The sequence below is a fragment of the Notolepis coatsorum genome (genome assembly GCF_963971535.1).
Source record: "Notolepis coatsorum genome assembly, chromosome: 5".
Lineage (NCBI taxonomy): Eukaryota > Metazoa > Chordata > Actinopteri > Aulopiformes > Paralepididae > Notolepis > Notolepis coatsorum.
In genome coordinates this window covers 21,009,215-21,028,118 of record NC_140169.1, presented here as the reverse complement: position 1 = coordinate 21,028,118, position 18,904 = coordinate 21,009,215, and the positions used below count along the sequence as shown (strand labels likewise).

The 18,904-nt window shown below is 45.8% G+C and overlaps 1 protein-coding gene across 1 annotated transcript in view; it reads right to left on the bottom strand.

Moving 5' to 3' along the window:
- itga4 (integrin alpha 4) overlaps nucleotides 1-18,904 on the bottom strand; it is a 205,085-nt gene that overhangs the window by 70,229 nt on the left and 115,952 nt on the right. The window contains exon 17 of the mRNA XM_084314032.1: nucleotides 18,794-18,902. Within this exon, the coding sequence (XP_084170158.1) occupies nucleotides 18,794-18,902 (109 nt within the window). The remainder of the gene's footprint in view (nucleotides 1-18,793; nucleotides 18,903-18,904) is intronic.

Genomic DNA, 18,904 nt, shown 5'->3' with positions numbered 1-18,904 from the left:
AGTAACAGTCTATATTAACTAACCTAGTTAGTAACAGTCTATATTAAGTAACCTGGTTCGTAACAGTCTGTATTAACTAACCTGGTTAGTAACAGTCTATATTAACTAACCTGGTTAGTAACAATCTATATTAACTAGCCTGGTTAGTAACAGTCTATATTAACTAACCTGGTTAGTAACAGTCTATATTAACTAACCTGGTTAGTAACAGTCTATATTAACTAACCTGGTTAGTAACAGTCTATATTAAGTAACCTGGTTAGTAACAGTCTATATTAACTAACCTGGTTAGTAACAGTCTATATTAACTAACCTGGTTAGTAACAGTCTGTATTAACTAACCTGGTTAGTAACAGTCTATATTAAGTAACCTGGTTAGTAACAGTCTGTATTAACTAACCTGGTTAATAACAGTCTATATTAACTAACCTGGTTAGTAACAGTCTATATTAACTAAACTAGTTAGTAGCAGTCTATATTAACTGTAACTGAGGGGTACAATTCCCTGACTGTATTGATAAGTATGGTATCATTAAACCACTACCGTCTTATGCACTTTAATTACTGGCCATACAGTACATGATATATATAATGATGAACACTTCCCACAATGAAATCGGTTCCACACAAAGTTGTAATTAAGTATTTATTGCAGCAAAAGGTACATAATATACTTCTCTATTTCACTTTGAATGCGCTTATAAGGCAAAGGAATGTGCGTAGGCAAATCAATAACGAATGTCCATTCTCTGGTTACGCAGGAGGTAATTATACAACCTGAATCTTAGGGAATTATATCTATGGTACACTAGTAATATAGCGGGAGATACTGGAAGGGTCCCCCCGGTTGTAAGCCAGCAAGGGTAGAGGATCTGTCGGTAATAGAGTATGGGTCAACGATGATAAGGAGACTCCGAGTACGGGAGACGGTGCAATAAGATCTTGATCCACAGACGAATACAGCTGTTCTCCATAGCCTGTAGCTCCACAGGGAAGAAAGCTAGCCTGCCTCAGGCTTCTGAGGGGCAGACTCGACGTGGCTCCTCACAGGGTAAATCCCACACACTTGTGGGCGTCTGCGATTCTCCGCTCCATTAATCACAGGACCAAAAGCAAATATAATCCAGCCGTAAAGGGCTATGCAGTCGTCGGGTAGATAATCCAGTGTACATGTCCACACGGTCCTCGTCTAGGGCTCCTCGGGTGAAAGCGCCATGAAAGCAGCCCAGCCTGGATAAGCACTCTAGCTGATACGAGGAAAACGTTGGTGATGCTGGTCACTGTAGAACTTTAGCCGCACGATACACTATACACAATTAGACTATTACTGACTTAATAGAATATGTCGCACTCGACGGTATAGCGCCAAACTCTGACACTTCAGTTATTAATTCGCACGCGGTCTCAATGCTCTATTTGGGGCCAAACAGGCCATACTTCACCACACGTAGTATCGTGGGTGAGGCTTCAACTTATTGGGTAACATACTTCTGTATTCACCTGCGCCGTATTTATACGCTTAGATGAATAAACTACTACCAGCTTTATTCCTGTCTCATATCCTTGCGCAATACCATTCATGTCCAGGCATGTCCCCGGCGGTGACTTTGAACCTGACTTTGGAGGCATGGCCTTGGCGCCTGTGGACCGCTGTCCAATAGGAGAATGAAATATTATGGTCTGTACTAGGCTAAAGGGATATTCCGTGTATATGTACAAGGAATATACAAGGGATATCAAACGATATACAAATATTATGCAATATATATCAATCAATAAATATATATATTCGGTTTAATCTGATCCTTTGTAACAGCCGCCTCCTAATTAGTCCCACCTAATTAGCTAAGCAGAGACAGATTAACCGCACTGTCCACTACTCAATGTCTGTTGTGAGGGGTAGGGCAGTTCACAAAGTCATGGGGTCATGGTCGTCATCAATAGTCTCGGGGAGCCTTGGCAACTCTATTAGCCTCGCCACGGGTCGGGTGTAGATCCGCCCTTGGACGAGCACTTCGACTGCTCGGACCTTTCCGTCGGCACCGGTGATCACTTTGCTTACGCGGCCAGCCGGCCACATAGCTCGGGGTAGTGACTGGTCGATAATCATGACGACTGTTCCTTCTGTCAAATTGTCTCTCTCTTTCACCCATTTCTGGCGGGTCTGTAGAGACGGTAAATAGTGGAGTAGGAAGCTGTTCCAAAACTTGTCAGCCAATACTTGACTGTACCTCCACATTCTTCGGCCGTTCGCTTCTTCAGGCCTGTACATTGTCTGTGGTAGCGCGGGGTCCAGCCGCCCAATCAAGAGTGTGTTGGGGGTGACTGGGCCGACATCTGCTACATCACTTGAGACGTAACCGAGGGGCTTTGAGTTCAATACTCCCTCGATCTCCGTGAGGACTGTCATTAGGACTTCTTCCGCCACGGTCTGGGCCCCAAGCACGGCGTACAGGGCTGTCTTTATTGAACGTACTTCTCGTTCCCAAGTTCCACCGAAGTGAGGTGCATTCGGGGGATTAAACTGGAAGTCAATCTGGGATGGAGCGAGGTGGGTCTTAAGTTCTGGGCCCATAGCTTGGAAGCTCTCTCTCAGCTCTCTTTCTCCGCCTTTGAAGTTTGTCCCGTGATCAGACAATAATATAGACGGTTTGCCTTTCCGCGATGTGAATCTTCGGAAGGCCATAAGGAATGAGTCTGTGCTCATGGTTGGAAGGAGTTCTATATGCATCGCTCGGGTGGTCATGCATTTGAATACAATACCCCACCGCTTCTCGGTTCCTCTTCCTTTCTTTACATACAGCGGGCCGAAACAGTCCATACCGGTGGAGTGAAAAGGCTTGTCGCCGAGTCGGAGGCGACAGGGAGGTAGGTCAGCCATCCGGGGTATACTGGGCTGCGCTCGCCATTTACGACAGTCTAGACAGGTTCGCTGGAAGCGCTGCACTGCTTCTCTCCCTTGCAGTATCCAATAACGACGTCTGATCTCCGCGAAGACTCTCTCTGCCCCGGCGTGATGCACATCCTCGTCGTATTTCTTTATGATCAGCTCTGTGACCTTGTGTCGGCTGTTTAAGACTATCGGGTACTTGACGTCATCCGGTAAGTCTGGAGCTCTCCACAGACGACCACCCACTCTGATGAGACCATGGGCGTCGCTCTCGGGGGTTAGGTGGAGCAATCTGCTGTCTGATGGGACGGGCTTGGCTCCCTGTAGACAGTCTAGCTCATCGGGAAACGAGTCTCTCTGGGCTCGTTGTAGGAGAAGAAGTTCTGCTTCTTCGTAGTCAGCTGCAGTAATGTCAGTAGTGAGCTGAACCTCTGGGTGGTGCCACAGGAATGTCTTTAGCTGCGCACTCTCTAGGGTGAGGCAATCGTCTATGTCGGGGTCTGTGGAGACGAGTGTGGTCAATCCACAGAACATAGATTTCTTGTTCTCGGCCTCCTCTTTACTCGCTGCCCGTGGGGTGGGTGTAGGCCACTCTTCTTCCGGGAGCTTGAGGAACTCTGGCCCGTCACTGTATAGATTGTGACGGGTGAGGTCATCCAGGGACATTCCCCGGGTGATGACGTCAGCTGGGTTGTGTTTTGTGTCCACATACCTCCAGCTTGCTACTTCTGTTAAATCTTGAATCTCTGTGACTCTGACTCCCACGAAGACCTTGTATCTGCACGAATCAGACCGGATCCATGTGAGTACTGTCGTGGAGTCTGACCACAAGATTGTTCTTTGCACCGGGATGGTGAGTTCACGTTGGATTAACGTGGCGAGTTGCGCTCCTGCTAGGGCTGCGCAGAGCTCTAGACGCGGGATAGATTGTTGCTTGCGTGGGGCTATTCTTGAGCGAGCCAGGATGAAAGCAGTATGTATTTCTCCTCCCTCCTCTCGGGCACGCAAGTAGGCCACCGAACCGTAGGCTACTTCGGAGGCGTCGCTGAAGACGTGCAGGTCCATCTGGCACGTCTCCGGTCTCACTGTGGGTGGGAAGTAGCTGCGGCGTATGTTGACACCTGGGAGTGAGCTGAGTTCTGTCTCCCACTCTCTCCATGTGGATGCAAGGTGTTCGGGTATGGGGTCGTCACAGCCCTGGTCCTTGTCCCATAACGCTCTTACAATCATCTTTGCCCTGGTGGTGTAAGGTAGAATACATCCCAACGGGTCATATTGTCTGGCGAGTGTTCTGTATACACTCCGTCTGGTGGTCGGTAGTGCAGTCGACCTTCCCTGCTCCTTGGTCAGGGGTGTGTGTTTATAATGGAGCGAGTCTGTTTTGAAGCGCCAGACTAGTCCTAATGTCATTTCTTGGGCTTCTCCTGGGATGGTCGCCATCCAGGTCTCGCTGCTTGCTGCCTTGTCCTCGGGGGAGAGGCTGCGCAATACTTGCGGGTCACTGCTGGCCCACTGCCTGAGATCAAAGCTGCCTTTGATCAGGGAGGCGCGGAGCTTGAGTAGAAGGGCCTCGGCTTCTTCTGGCGTCGAGACGATTTGCAGACAGTTGTCCACGTAGAAACTATTTCCTACACTTTGTCGGACCTCTTCATCAGCTGCTGGGTCCTCTGCGACGTGTTTTTGCATTGCAAACGTGGCACAGCATGGGCTGCATGTGGTTCCGAAAGGGAGGACTTCCCATTGATAGATGGCTGGTTGCTCGTCCCCGATCCTCTCTCTCCATAGGAACCGCAGCAGGGGCTTGTCCTCCTCCACTAGTCTCACCTGCAGGAACATCCCTTTGATGTCGCCGCTGATGGCCACCTTGTCTTGGCGGAAACGTAGTAACACGCCTAGTAGAGAGGGGCCGAGTGTTGGGCCGGGCAAGAGCTCTTTATTCAGATTTTGTGATCCGATCTGGTAGCTGCAGTTGAACACAATACGATCCTTGCCGTTGTGGTGGACTTTGTGGTGCGGCACGTACCATGATTCGGTCGTCTGATCGGCCTCTTTAATGTCAATTTTCTTTATGTGTCCCGCTGTGATTAGCTTGTTAATCTCAGCGCGGTACACAGTCTCTTGAGCGGGGTCTCTGGCTAGGCGCCGCTCTGTGTTCAATAGATACCGCTCCGTCGCTTCTTTTGGGGCGTGGAAGGTAGGCATACCCTCTCGCCTCAGGAGTGGAGTTGCGTATCTCATCACTCCGTTGACTTTGACTCTCTTTGTCCCCTGCTCGAGGAGGGCTATAGCGTAAATGTCTTCCTTGGAACGAATGTCTTTCCTTTCGTTCTTAAAGGGCATTGTCTCTAGTGTCCATAGCCTCTCGACATGCTGTAGGAGGGTGGTGTCTTCTTCTGTCACTCTGGAGTGGAGGCAGCTAGTGGCTGCTGTTCGGTTAAGGGACCTAGCGAGGGGGCCTTGTAGTGTCCATCCTAGGCGGGTCTCGACTGCTGCAGGACAGCCTCTGGGCCCTGTGTGGACCCGGTCCATCGGGACGATGAGGTCTGCATGGTCGGAGCCTATCAGCAGGGTCGGGGTGGCACCGTCTATGAGCGGTATAGGTAGTTGACGCAGGTGCACATATTTATCCATCAGCTTGGCGATGGGGTAGGTGTACTGCGACAGGCCTATTTCTTGGCTGGTGAAAGCGTTAGTAATCCTATACCGTCTCTCTGGCTGCCCGCTTGCTGCGATAGTGAAGGAGACATTCTCGCCCTTTATCGTCTTTAGATCTCTTCTTATTGTCCGAATCGTCATCTGGTTTTCGCTCCCCCGCAGCCCCAGCTGGGCCGCAGCGGACGCGAGGAGAAGGGTCTTCTCTGACCCGTCGTCAAGGACGGCGTAAGTGTCCATGACCTTGTCTTGGTAACTCAATGTTACGCGGATCACCTTTAAGAGCACCCGGGCGCCCCCGCTGCTGGCGGGGTCAATGTACATAACACTTGCCTTTGTGCTGCTTGAGGGTGCAGGCTTTCTTCTGTTACTGTCGTGTAGGACGTCTAAGTGGGCTCCGTCACACCGACTACACCTCTTCTTTAAGCGGCAATCGGCTGCCATGTGACTGCGCGCACATCGGTAACAGCGTCGGTTGGCCTTTATCCATTGACTCACCTCGTCGGCGGTCATCTTCTTGAACGTGTCACATTGTGACAACCAGTGTTCATTTTCGCAGTACGGGCACACCATCTTCCACTTCTCTTTCATCGAGGGGGTGCTGTGGTTCTTGCTGCTCGGTACTGATTCTGATTGGTGCATGACGGTCACCAATCTGCGGCCATCGTTTGCTCTCCTAGGTCCCTCTCTGGAGCTTGGGGTGCTCCGCATGAACGTATCCAACCGTAGGCTGTTGACTTCTCTCGCCAGGAAGTCGGCTAGGTCTAGGAGGGATGGCTCGGGACCGTTAGGATCACGGTGGTCTCTTTGCCGCCTGAAGCGCTCTTGTCGGGCGGGCGGAAGCTTCTCTAAAATCCTCTCGACATTAGAGTTTGCGTACAGTTCGTGCATACCCTTTTCTCTTTGCGCCCCCAGCATCCCTACCAGGGATTGTACCTTGATAGACAGGTCATCTAGTGAGCGATTGTCTGTGGCTGGGGGTAGGCGGTCAATATGCCTTATCTCTTGTATTACGTAGTCCCATATGCGTCCATATCTTTGGTCGAGTGCTGCTAGAGCCGCGGTGTATGGGGTAGTAGAGGTGGCATAGGCCAGCGCTATATTGTGCGCTCGGGGCACCTTGAGGTGCTTCAGTAGGATAGCATATGTGTACGGTTCATCAGCTACGTCGGACATCATTGTCTCTAAGCACATTCGTAGCTCTGTGTACTGTGCTCTGTTCTCGTGTGTGAAGTCCGGGAACGTCGGTGTGCCAATGTATGATGCCATGGATGGCTGGCACATCGGTGAGCGTTGGAAGAGAGGCCTCCTAGGCGAGTCTCCTCTTACGCCTCTTGGTGGGCTGGTACCTGCTGGATACCATGGCCCGCGTATCCAGGTGCTGTTCCTCGGGGCTGGTCGTGCGTCAAGCTCACCCGTGAATTGAGTCGGGGGTCTGTAGCGCAGAGCCGCGGGGGTAAAGCCTGGGCTGTACTGGACCTCCTGGTCCTGTGGAGTACTGTGCTGCTGTTGGGCTTGACTCTCCTCCTCTCCCTCTTCTTCTTCCTCTGGCAGGTCATCTAGATCCTGTAGTCGTCTATTTAGCCTCTCCGCGGTGTAGACCGTTTCTTCCTTGTAGCTGGGTCTCACTTGGACCGGACGGGGAAGGGGTTCGGAGGGGGGTATAGGCTCTCTCTGGTGGTCGGGCTCAGGGTCAACGATGATAAGGAGACTCCGAGTACGGGAGACGGTGCAATAAGATCTTGATCCACAGACGAATACAGCTGTTCTCCGTAGCCTGTAGCTCCACAGGGAAGAAAGCTAGCCTGCCTCAGGCTTCTGAGGGGCAGACTCGACGTGGCTCCTCACAGGGTAAATCCCACACACTTGTGGGCGTTGGCGATTCTCCGCTCCATTAATCACAGGACCAAAAGCAAATATAATCCAGCCGTAAAGGGCTATGCAGTCGTCGGGTAGATAATCCAGTGTACATGTCCACACGGTCCTCGTCTAGGGCTCCTCGGGTGAAAGCGCCATGAAAGCAGCCCAGCCTGGATAAGCACTCTAGCTGATACGAGGAAAACGTTGGTGATGCTGGTCACTGTAGAACTTTAGCCGCACGATACACTATACACAATTAGACTATTACTGACTTAATAGAATATGTCGCACTCGACGGTATAGCGCCAAACTCTGACACTTCAGTTATTAATTCGCACGCGGTCTCAATGCTCTATTTGGGGCCAAACAGGCCATACTTCACCGCACGTAGTATCGTGGGTGAGGCTTCAACTTATTGGGTAACATACTTCTGTATTCACCTGCGCCATATTTATACGCTTAGATGAATAAACTAGTACCAACTTTATTCCTGTCTCATATCCTTGCGCAATACCATTCATGTCCAGGCATGTCCCCGGCGGTGACTTTGAACCTGACTTTGGAGGCATGGCCTTGGCGCCTGTGGACCGCTGTCCAATAGGAGAATGAAATATTATGGTCTGTACTAGGCTAAAGGGATATTCCGTGTATATGTACAAGGAATATACAAGGGATATCAAACGATATACAAATATTATGCAATATATATCAATCAATAAATATATATATTCGGTTTAATCTGATCCTTTGTAACATTAACTAACCTAGTTAGTAACAGTCTATATTAACTAACCTGGTTAGTAACAGTCTGTATTAAGTAACCTGGTTAGTAACAGTCTATATTAACTATATTAACTAACCTAGTTAGTAACAGTCTATATTAAGTAACCTGGTTAGTAACAGTCTGTATTAACTAACCTGGTTAGTAACAGTCTATATTAACTAACCTGGTTAGTAACAGTCTGTATTAACTAACCTGGTTAGTAACAGTCTGTATTAACTAACCTGCTCAGTAACTGTCTGTATTAACTAACCTGGTTAGTAACGGTCTGTATTAACTAACCTGGTTAGTAACAGTCTGTGTTAACTAACCTGGTTAGTAACAGTCTGTATTAACTAACCTAGTTAGTAACAGTCTATATTAACTAACCTGGTTAGTAACAGTCTGTATTAACTAACCTGGTTAGTAACAGTCTATATTAAGTAACCTGGTTAGTAACAGTCTATATTAACTAACCTGGTTAGTAACAGTCTGTATTAACTAACCTGGTTAGTAACAGTCTATATTAACTAACCTAGTTAGTAACAGTCTATATTAACTAACCTAGTTAGTAACAGTCTGTATTAACTAACCTGGTTAGTAACAGTCTGTATTAACTAACCTGGTTAGTAACAGTCTGTATTAACTAACCTGGTTAGTAACAGTCTATATTAACTAACCTGGTTAGTAACAGTCTGTGTTAACTAACCTGGTTAGTAACAGTCTATATTAAGTAACCTGGTTAGTAACAGTATGTATTAACTAACCTAGTTAGTAACAGTCTATATTAACTAACCTGGTTAGTAACAGTCTGTATTAACTAACCTGGTTAGTAACAGTCTATATTAACTAACCTGGTTAGTAACAGTCTGTATTAACTAACCTGGTTAGTAACAGTCTATATTAACTAACCTGGTTAGTAACAGTCTATATTAACTAACCTGGTTAGTAACAGTCTATATTAACTAACCTAGTTAGTAACAGTCTGTATTAAGTAACCTGGTTAGTAACAGTCTATATTAAGTAACCTGGTTAGTAACAGTCTGTATTAAGTAACCTGGTTAGTAACAATCTATATTAACTAACCAGGTTAGTAACAGTCTATAATAACTAACCTGGTTAGTAACAGTCTATATTAACTAGCCTGGTTAGTAACAGTCTATATTAACTAACCTGGTTAGTAACAGTCTATATTAAGTAACCTGGTTAGTAACAGTCTATATTAACTAACCTGGTTAGTAACAGTCTATATTAACTAACCTGGTTAGTAACAGTTTATATTAACTAACCTGGTTAGTAACAGTCTGTATTAACTAACCTAGTTAGTAACAGTCTGTATTAACTAACCTGGTTAGTAACAGTCTATATTAAGTAACCTGGTTAGTAACAGTCTATATTAAGTAACCTGGTTAGTAACAGTCTGTATTAAGTAATCTGGTTAGTAACAGTCTATATTAACTAACCTGGTTAGTAACAGTCTGTATTAACTAACCTGGTTAGTAAGTCTATATTAACTAACCTGGTTAGTAACAGTCTGTATTAACTAACATGGTTAGTAACAGTCTATATTAACTAACCTGGTTAGTAACAGTCTATATTAACTAACCTGGTTAGTAACAGTCTATATTAACTAACCTGGTTAGTAACAGTCTATATTAAGTAACCTGGTTAGTAACAGTCTATATTAACTAACCTGGTTAGTAACAGTCTATATTAAGTAACCTGGTTAGTAACAGTCTATATTAACTAACCTGGTTAGTAACATTCTGTATTAACTAACCTAGTTAGTAACAGTCTGTATTAACTAACCTGGTTAGTAACAGTCTATATTAAGTAACCTGGTTAGTAACAGTCTATATTAAGTAACCTGGTTAGTAACAGTCTGTATTAAGTAACCTGGTTAGTAACAGTCTATATTAAGTAACCTGGTTAGTAACAGTCTATATTAAGTAACCTGGTTAGTAACAGTCTGCATTAAGTAACCTGGTTAGTAACAGTCTATATTAAGTAACCTGGTTAGTAACAGTCTGTATTAACTAACCTGGTTAGTAACAGTCTATATTAACTAACCTGGTTAGTAACAGTCTGTATTAACTAACCTGGTTAGTAACAGTCTATATTAACTAACCTGGTTAGTAACAGTCTATATTAACTAACCTGGTTAGTAACAGTCTATATTAACTAACCTGGTTAGTAACAGTCTGTATTAACTAACCTGGTTAGTAACAGTCTATATTAAGTAACCTGGTTAGTAACAGTCTGTATTAACTAACCTGGTTAGTACCAGTCTGTATTAACTAACCTGGTTAGTAACAGTCTGTATTAACTAACCTGGTTAGTAACAGTCTGTATTAACTAACCTGGTTAGTAACAGTCTGTATTAACTAACCTGGTTAGTAACAGTCTATATTAACTAACCTAGTTAGTAACAGTCTATATTAACTAACCTGGTTAGTAACATTCTGTATTAACTAACCTGGTTAGTAACAGTCTGTATTAACTAACCTGGTTAGTAACAGTCTATATTGTTTCAATAGATAGCTTTATTATTATGCTCTCAGATATACATACAACTGCCAGCCATTAGCTCGCGCTCAGACACACACCAGTCCGGGCCGTATCTGATGACGTAGCCAGATCGTCTCCAGACCGAGATGACAGTTCCTACATATTACCAGCAGGAGGGGTAATAACATCACCATAACATCTCCCTTCTTATAAATGGTTAAGTTAACAAACACAATAACCTGAACAACCTTAATCGAATCAAAGAACTTAATCATTACACCTTAACAGCCAGTAATGTAACCGCTGGTAATATAACAGCTAGAGTAACAGTATCGTAACGACTCCTCCTTTCCTTCCTTCTCCTTAACATCAACATAATGACAATGACTTTTTTTTTTCTTCTTTTTTTCTTAACATAACAGTAAGTCCCAAAAGTCCATAGGCCTTCAGCCTTGGGTCGGTGAAGCCTGCGGCCTACAGATTGAGTCTCACAGGTGGTCGCGACCAACGGCCGCTACGCAGTCGGGCAGCGGGCCTCTCGGTGCTTGGCGGTGCTGCAGGTGAGTGGTGAGTTTGTGGGCTGTGAGGCTCACCTGTCTGTCCCCCCCCCACCCCCCCCCCCCCCCCCCCCCCCCCCCCACAGTCTATCAGTCTCTCATCCCCAGCCTCAGTGATGCCTTCTGCACAGTCAGGTCTGGGCAGATTCTGCTCAAGTGTCTCATCCTGAGGAGTTGAAACTCCCTCCCGCCTCTGTGCTGCCCGTTCTGCCGTCCGGAGGTCCACTCTGTTACGCCTGTAGAGAGTCCCCTCAACGTCAACGAGGAATGATCGTGGTGCGACTCTCTTCAAACAAGAGCCGAGCGGCCACCGCCCTGTACGATCACCAGGCAACGGACGCATTCTGACTTGGTCCCCAATGTTCAAGTCAGGGAGGTCCCTGGCTGCCCTGTCATAGTGTAATTTAGCCACACCTTTTTTCAGCCTGAGTCTCTCAGTGACACCAACTGTCACACAGGGCTGCAGCAGACTAGGCGCTACCGGAAGCGAAGACTTCAGCCTGCGTGACATGAGGCGTTGCGCCGGGCTGCTGCCCATCCCCTCAGTGGGCGTGTTGCGCCACTGCAATATAGCCATCCATACATCTGTGCCATCTAGCTTGACCCTCTTGCATAAGGCTTTCGCTATCTTGACTGCCGATTCCGCTTTCCCGTTCGCCTGCGGGTGGTGGGGGGAGGAAGTGATATGGGTGAACCCCCATGTGTTTGCGAACATCCAGAACCTAGCAGAGTCAAAGCACCCCCCATTGTCTGAAATCACACAGTCTGGTTGGCCATGACGAGCAAACTGGACTTCGCAACGAGTGACGATTGTGTCAGCTGACACGTCTGGGAGTGGCTCAACCTCCCAGAAATCAGAATAATGATCAACCATTATCAAAAAGTCTTTCCCAGCATAGGAAAAGAGGTCCATGCTCACTGTCTGCCATGGGCGCTCTGGAATATTGTGAGACATCATTGACTCCTTTTGCTGTGCTTGTGCATATTCATTGCAGGCTGGGCAGTTGGACACATGGTCCTTGATTTCCCCTCTCATATTTGGCCAGAATAGCGTGTCCCTAGCCTGCCTGTAGCACGCCTCCCCACCAATGTGGCTTGCATGAATTCTGCCCAGCATTTCCAACTTCAGTGCCCTAGGTATGATAACACATTGCCCCCTGTAGAGCACTCCATTCTGCATGTTGATCTCATCACGGAAGGACCAATAGTCCCTCACACTCAGAGGTGCGTCCTCCTTCATATCGGGCCACCCCCGCAGCACGATCGACTTCAAGTCCTGTAGGTTCTCATCAACCTCCGTGTACTGCAGGATCTGGCGGAACCTGTGGTCAGTAACATTGAGGTGCTGTGCCTGGTCAACGTGCATAAACGCGGCCTGCTCTCCCTCTATGGCGCACACTGTGTGCTGTGTGTGTGTCATATCTGACCCCCTGTCCTGTGTTGTTGCTCTGCTTAGAGTGTCACTGATATACATCTCTGGCCCCGGCTTGTAAGTGACTTCCAGGTTGTAATTTTGGAGCTGCATCAACATACTTTGAAGCCGCTTTGGGGCACAGAGCAGCGGCTTTTTGAAGATTGAGATCAACGGCTTATGATCTGTTTCCGCTGTGATTGTCTCCCTACCGTACAGGTAGTGGTGGAATCGTTGGCATGCAAAAACAATGCTCAAACATTCTTTCTCAATTTGAGCATAGTTCTGCTCGGTTGGTGTAAGTGCACGTGAGGCAAACGCCACTGGTTGTCCCGCCTGCGTTATGCAGCACCCCAGGCCGTTCTTGCTGGCGTCACTCTGCACTGTGACTGGTTTGGTGATGTCATAGTATTTTAATACAGGTGTGGTGGACACCAAGCGCTTTATTTCCTGTACAGCTTGGTCGTGCTTAGGCAGCCAGTGCCACACACTGTCCTTGTCTAGGAGACGGCGAAGTGGCTCACACACCTCAGACAGCCGTGGCAGGAACTTAGCCAGGTAAGTCACAAAACCGATGAAACGCTGAACAGCCTTGGCGTCGGTCGGTGTTGGCATGTCCAGGACTGCTCTGGTCTTTTCTGGGTCTATTCTCAGACCCTGTGAGGACAGTATGTGTCCATGAAACTGAACCGCCTTCAGTTTGAACTGTAGCTTTGGTATGCTGAGCCTGAGTTTTACCTTTCTGCACCGTTCCATCAGTGCGAGCAGCTTACTGTCGTGGTCACGCTCTGCCTCGATATCAGAGTCCCCACATCCGACGACGAGGATATCGTCGGCGATTGGCTCGACGCCGCTGAGGTCTCCGAGCAGCTCGTGTTGCTTACGCTGGTAAACTTCTGGAGCCACAGACACCCCGAAGGGGAGTTTCAACCACCTCATTCTACCCCAAGGTGTCCAGAACGTCGTTTTCCAGCTGCTCTCATCATCAAGCTTGCATTGGAGAAATGCCTCCCTGGCGTCCACCAGGGTGAATATGCGCGCCTTGGGCAATTTGTAGAGCACGTCCTCCAATGTCGGCATGAGGTAGTGTGATCTCTTCAGTGCCTGATTGAGGAACTTTGGGTCAATGCATGATCGAATCTTTTCTTTTCTGTTGACCACGACCATGTTGCTTATCCAGGGTGTCGGCTCAGTGACACGAGCAATATGTCCGTCGCTCTCATATTTCTCCAGCTGCATTTTCACCCGTGCCCTTAATGCCACTGGCACATTTCTCGGGGCACATTGAACTGGGGTCACACTCGGGTCCAATTCAAAGTGCACTTCTCCCGGCACTGACTCCACCGGGTCATTGAAAACATCAGCATATGAGCGTAGTAGTTGCTCTTTGGTTAAGGGTCCCTCAAGGCACTGATCAACTTTGTTAAGCTCTGCAGGAATAGTGACAGTCATGAGCCCTAAACGCACACACGTAGAACCGGAAAGCAGTGGACTTTGTTCAGTCTCCACCACTTCAAACACAAGGCTGTGCTTAACTCCCTTGATGACACAGTCTGTGTAATATCGCCCCAGCGATCGCATCAGTTGCCCTGAGTACAGCTTTAGTTCTGTAGTGCTTGGCCGCAAAGGGGTATTTGGCGATAGTCTCTCCTTTACTGTCCTGCCCATGACATTGCATGTAGCCCCTGAATCCAACTGACATGCTTGTTTGATGCCATTCAGTCGCAGCATTGCAAACCATTTGAGGCCCTGGGACTGTACTGTGCTAATACATTCAGCAGTATAGATCAGGGCCCTGTTTCATGTACGTGGTTCAACTAAGTCGATCAAGATGTCCATTATCCAGCTTCAGTTAACCCGATGTTCGAAGCCGGGATTTTCCTGTTTCACAAAGGTGGATTCAGTCTCGTTAACTCAAGCCAGACTTGCGAGTCAGGCTAAATGCGCGCGGCCGTTTTAGGTGAAAAGCCAGCACGTATCGATGGCAGAGATCCTGATTCTCAACGGCATTGATTGATTAATTGATTTAAGACTTTATTGACAGATTGCAATACGGCTCAATCGCCTCGCCGACAAGTTAAATGCGTTATCTATAGGCTAATTCTAAGTCCCTCATTACCTCAATCAATCAGATTATATTTCTTTAAACTTGCCTGCTGGATTGAATAATCAAATGAGATCTTGCTAGCGAAAATTATTAGTTAACTGTTATACAGAATTACGATACGGCTCTCTTACCCATTGATTGATGTATAGTCAATCTTTTACTTATCTTCTCTGTGGTGTAACGGGTTCTTCTTTTGACTTTCACACGGACGACCGGGGTTCAAGACCCTAGTCTTTTCCTTCTTTTTGCAATATAGGAATAATTCAATTTGGTGCACGTTGAGAGCTATATAAAGAATGACATCCTCAATGCATGTAGATTTATAATATTTTAACTTAAAACCAGGCTACTTTGGCGTATAATCATTAATATTATATTCAAAAAAATCATATTGGAAACACCGGAATTTGAACCCCGGTCGCTGGATTGGCAGGCTTGAGCACTACCGCTGGGCCACTGGGCCAGATGGGATAAATTCATTGTTTATACATTAATGAACGAGAGACCCGTGTTTAGAATATCCTTTGTTTTGAATGAAGTTTATCTCTTTATCCTCATTCATTAATGTGACGTCAACGGCTCATTCAATTTCTCAAATCCGCCAAACAGCGCATCTCATCAGACCAGTTACAATTAAAATAACCACATCATGTGTACATCGCACGAGCGAGCGCCACCGTCGCCACGGTATATATAACGTGCATTATTTAGGACAAAGTGAATTTAATATCAGCATTTTGGGTCTATTTTACATTTCAAAAGCCCCCTCTGGAAGAATGGAGCACAAAAACGTAATTCAGAATGGTATAATGCAGATCGTAGACTGTGGGAATAGTTTCAGGAAACGGGCTGTCACTTCTTTGCGGGGGCGTGGCGATAGTTCAGGCTAACTTGAACTTGAACTCTGCTTTCGACCAGGCTCAAACTTTTGGATATGTTGTCATGGTGATTTGGAAAATCCACGTATATGAAACCGGAAAGTCCGGCTAACCCAGTTATCCAGCTAAAGTTATCCGGCTAACTCAGTTATCCAGGTACAAGAAACAGGGCCCAGTTCTTCGTAGTCTGAGCCCTCTGCTCCTCGTGGTGTATCCTCTACGATATGCACTTTTTTTACTCTACTCATTTTGCCCCCTGCCTGGCATACTTTTGCAAAATGATTTGCAACACCACAGGACCTGCATGCTTTGCCATATGCTGGGCACTGATCTCTGCCTCTCTTGTGATTAATACCACAGTATTTACAGTCAATGAGCAAATTTGTCACCTCATGTCTCGTTGTGGAGCTCTCCTGAGCTCTGTATCGCCGCTGCTTGTCCGTTGCATTTATTGTGTCCATTTGTATTCCATCTATCGTCCTCAGACGTTTGTCAGTCACCTCAGCCAGGCGACACATTTCCACAGCTACTGGCAATGTCAAGTCCTGTTCCCGGAGCAACCTGCGTCTGGTTCCTTCACTTGAAATGCCCAATACGAGCCGGTCCCGTAGCATCTCATCCCGTAGCCCCCGGTACTCGCATGTAGCCGCTCTCTCTCGCAGCCGGGTGATGAAACCGTCAATCGGCTCGTCTGTCTCCTGCTTACAGCAGCCGAAAATGTACCTCTCGTATATAACGTTTTTCGCAGGCTTAAAATAGTCCTCCAAAGCGTCCAGAATGGCAGCTGGGTCCTTTTTCTGGTCAACAGTCAGTGTAAGATTGTGCATGTAAATATGCCGACACTCACTGCCCATTATTCTTCTCAGCGTGGCGGCTTGTATCTCCGCGGATTTATCCGTCAGACCTGTTGCTAGAGAAAAGTCCTCAAACTCTGCTCGGAACATTTCCCAGTTTTTGCAAGAATCTCCTGACATCTGCATGCCCTCCGGAGCGGGGATATTTCCGAAAGCAGCCATAATTTCTTTACTTTCTAGCGTGTTAAGCTAGACCACTTCTGATCACCATGTTTCAATAGATAGCTTTATTATTATGCTCTCAGATATACATACAACTGCCAGCCATTAGCTCGCGCTCAGGACACACACCCAGTCCGGGCCGTATCTGATGACGTAGCCAGATCGTCTCCAGACCGAGATGACAGTTTCCTACATATTACCAGCAGGAGGGGTAATAACATCACCATAACATATATTAACTAACCTGGTTAGTAACAGTCCTTGTATTAACTAACCTGGTTAGTAACAGTGTGTATTAACTAACCTGGTTAGTAACAGTGTGTATTAACTAACCTGGTTAGTAACAGTGTGTATTAACTAACCTGGTTAGTAACAGTCTGTATTAACTAACCTGGTTAGTAACAGTCTGTATTAACTAACCTGGTTAGTAACAGTGTGTATTAACTAACCTGGTAGTACAGTGTGTACTAACTGGTAGTAACAGTCCTGTATTAACTAACCTGGTTAGTAACAGTCTGTATTGAACTAACCTGGTTAGTAACAGTGTGTATTAACTAACCTGGTTAGTAACAGTGTGTATTAACTAACCTGGTTAGTAACAGTGTGTATTAACTAACCTGGTTAGTAACAGTCTGTATTAACTAACCTGGTTAGTAACAGTGTGTATTAACTAACCTGGTTAGTAACAGTGTGTATTAACTAACCTGGTTAGTAACAGTCTGTATTAACTAACCTGGTTAGTAACAGTCTGTATTAACTAACCTGGTTAGTAACAGTCTGTATTAACTAACCTGGTTAGTAACAGTGTGTATTAACTAACCTGGTTAGTAACAGTGTGTATTAACTAACCTGGTAAGTAACAGTCTGTATTAACTAACCTGGTTAGTAACAGTCTGTATTAACTAACCTGGTTAGTAACAGTCTGTATTAACTAACCTGGTTAGTAGCAGTGTGTATTAACTAACCTGGTTAGTAACAGTGTGTATTAACTAACCTGGTTAGTAACAGTGTGTATTAACTGACCTGGTTAGTAACAGTGTGTATTAACTAACCTGGTTAGTAACAGTCTGTATTAACTAACCTGGTTAGTAACAGTCTGTATTAACTAACCTGGTTAGTAACAGTCTGTATTAAACTAACCTGGTTAGTAACAGTGTGTATTAAACTAACCTGGTTAGTAACAGTGTGTATTAACTAACCTGGTTAGTAACAGTGTGTATTAACTGACATGGTTAGTAACAGTGTGTATTAACTAACCGTTAGTAACAGTGTGTATTAACTAACCTGGTTAGTAACAGTGTGTATTAACTGACCTGGTTAGTAACAGTCTGTATTAACTAACCTGGTTAGTAACAGTCTGTATTAACTAACCTGGTTAGTAACAGTGTGTATTAACTAACCTGGTTAGTAACAGTGTGTATTAACTAACCTGGTTAGTAACAGTGTGTATTAACTGACCTGGTTAATAACAGTGTGTATTAACTAACCTGGTTAGTAACAGTGTGTATTAACTAACCTGGTTAGTAACAGTGTGTATTAACTGACCTGGTTAGTAACAGTGTGTATTAACTAACCTGGTTAGTAACAGTGTGTATTAACTAACCTGGTTAGTAACAGTCTGTATTAACTAACCTGGTTAGTAACAGTGTGTATTAACTAACCTGGTTAGTAACAGTCTGTATTAACTGACCTGGTTAGTAACAGTGTGTATTAACTAACCTGGTTAGTAACAGTGTGTATTAACTAACCTGGTTAGTAAAAGTGTGTATTAACTGACCTGGTTAGTAACAGTCTGTATTAACTAACCTGGTTAGTAACAGTCTGTATTAACTAACCTGGTTAGTAACAGTGTGTATTAACTAACCTGGTTAGTAACAGTGTGTATTAACTAACATGGTTAGTAACAGTGTGTATTAACTGACCTGGTTAGTAACAGTGTGTATTAACTAACCTGGTTAGTAACAGTGTGTCTTAACTGACCTGGTTAGTAACAGTGTGTATTAACTGACCTGGTTAGTAACAGTGTGTATTAACTAACCTGGTTAGTAACAGTGTGTATTAACTGACCTGGTTAGTAACAGTGTGTATTAACTAACCTGGTTAGTAACAGTGTGTATTAACTGACCTGGTTAGTAACAGTGTGTATTAACTAACCTGGTTAGTAACAGTGTTGGCGTGCTCTGCTGTCTGCTGGATGATGGGTCTCAGGGTGGGAAACGTTCTGCTGGAGGTTCGGCGGCCGGTGTGTTCTCTTAGAGCGTAGCT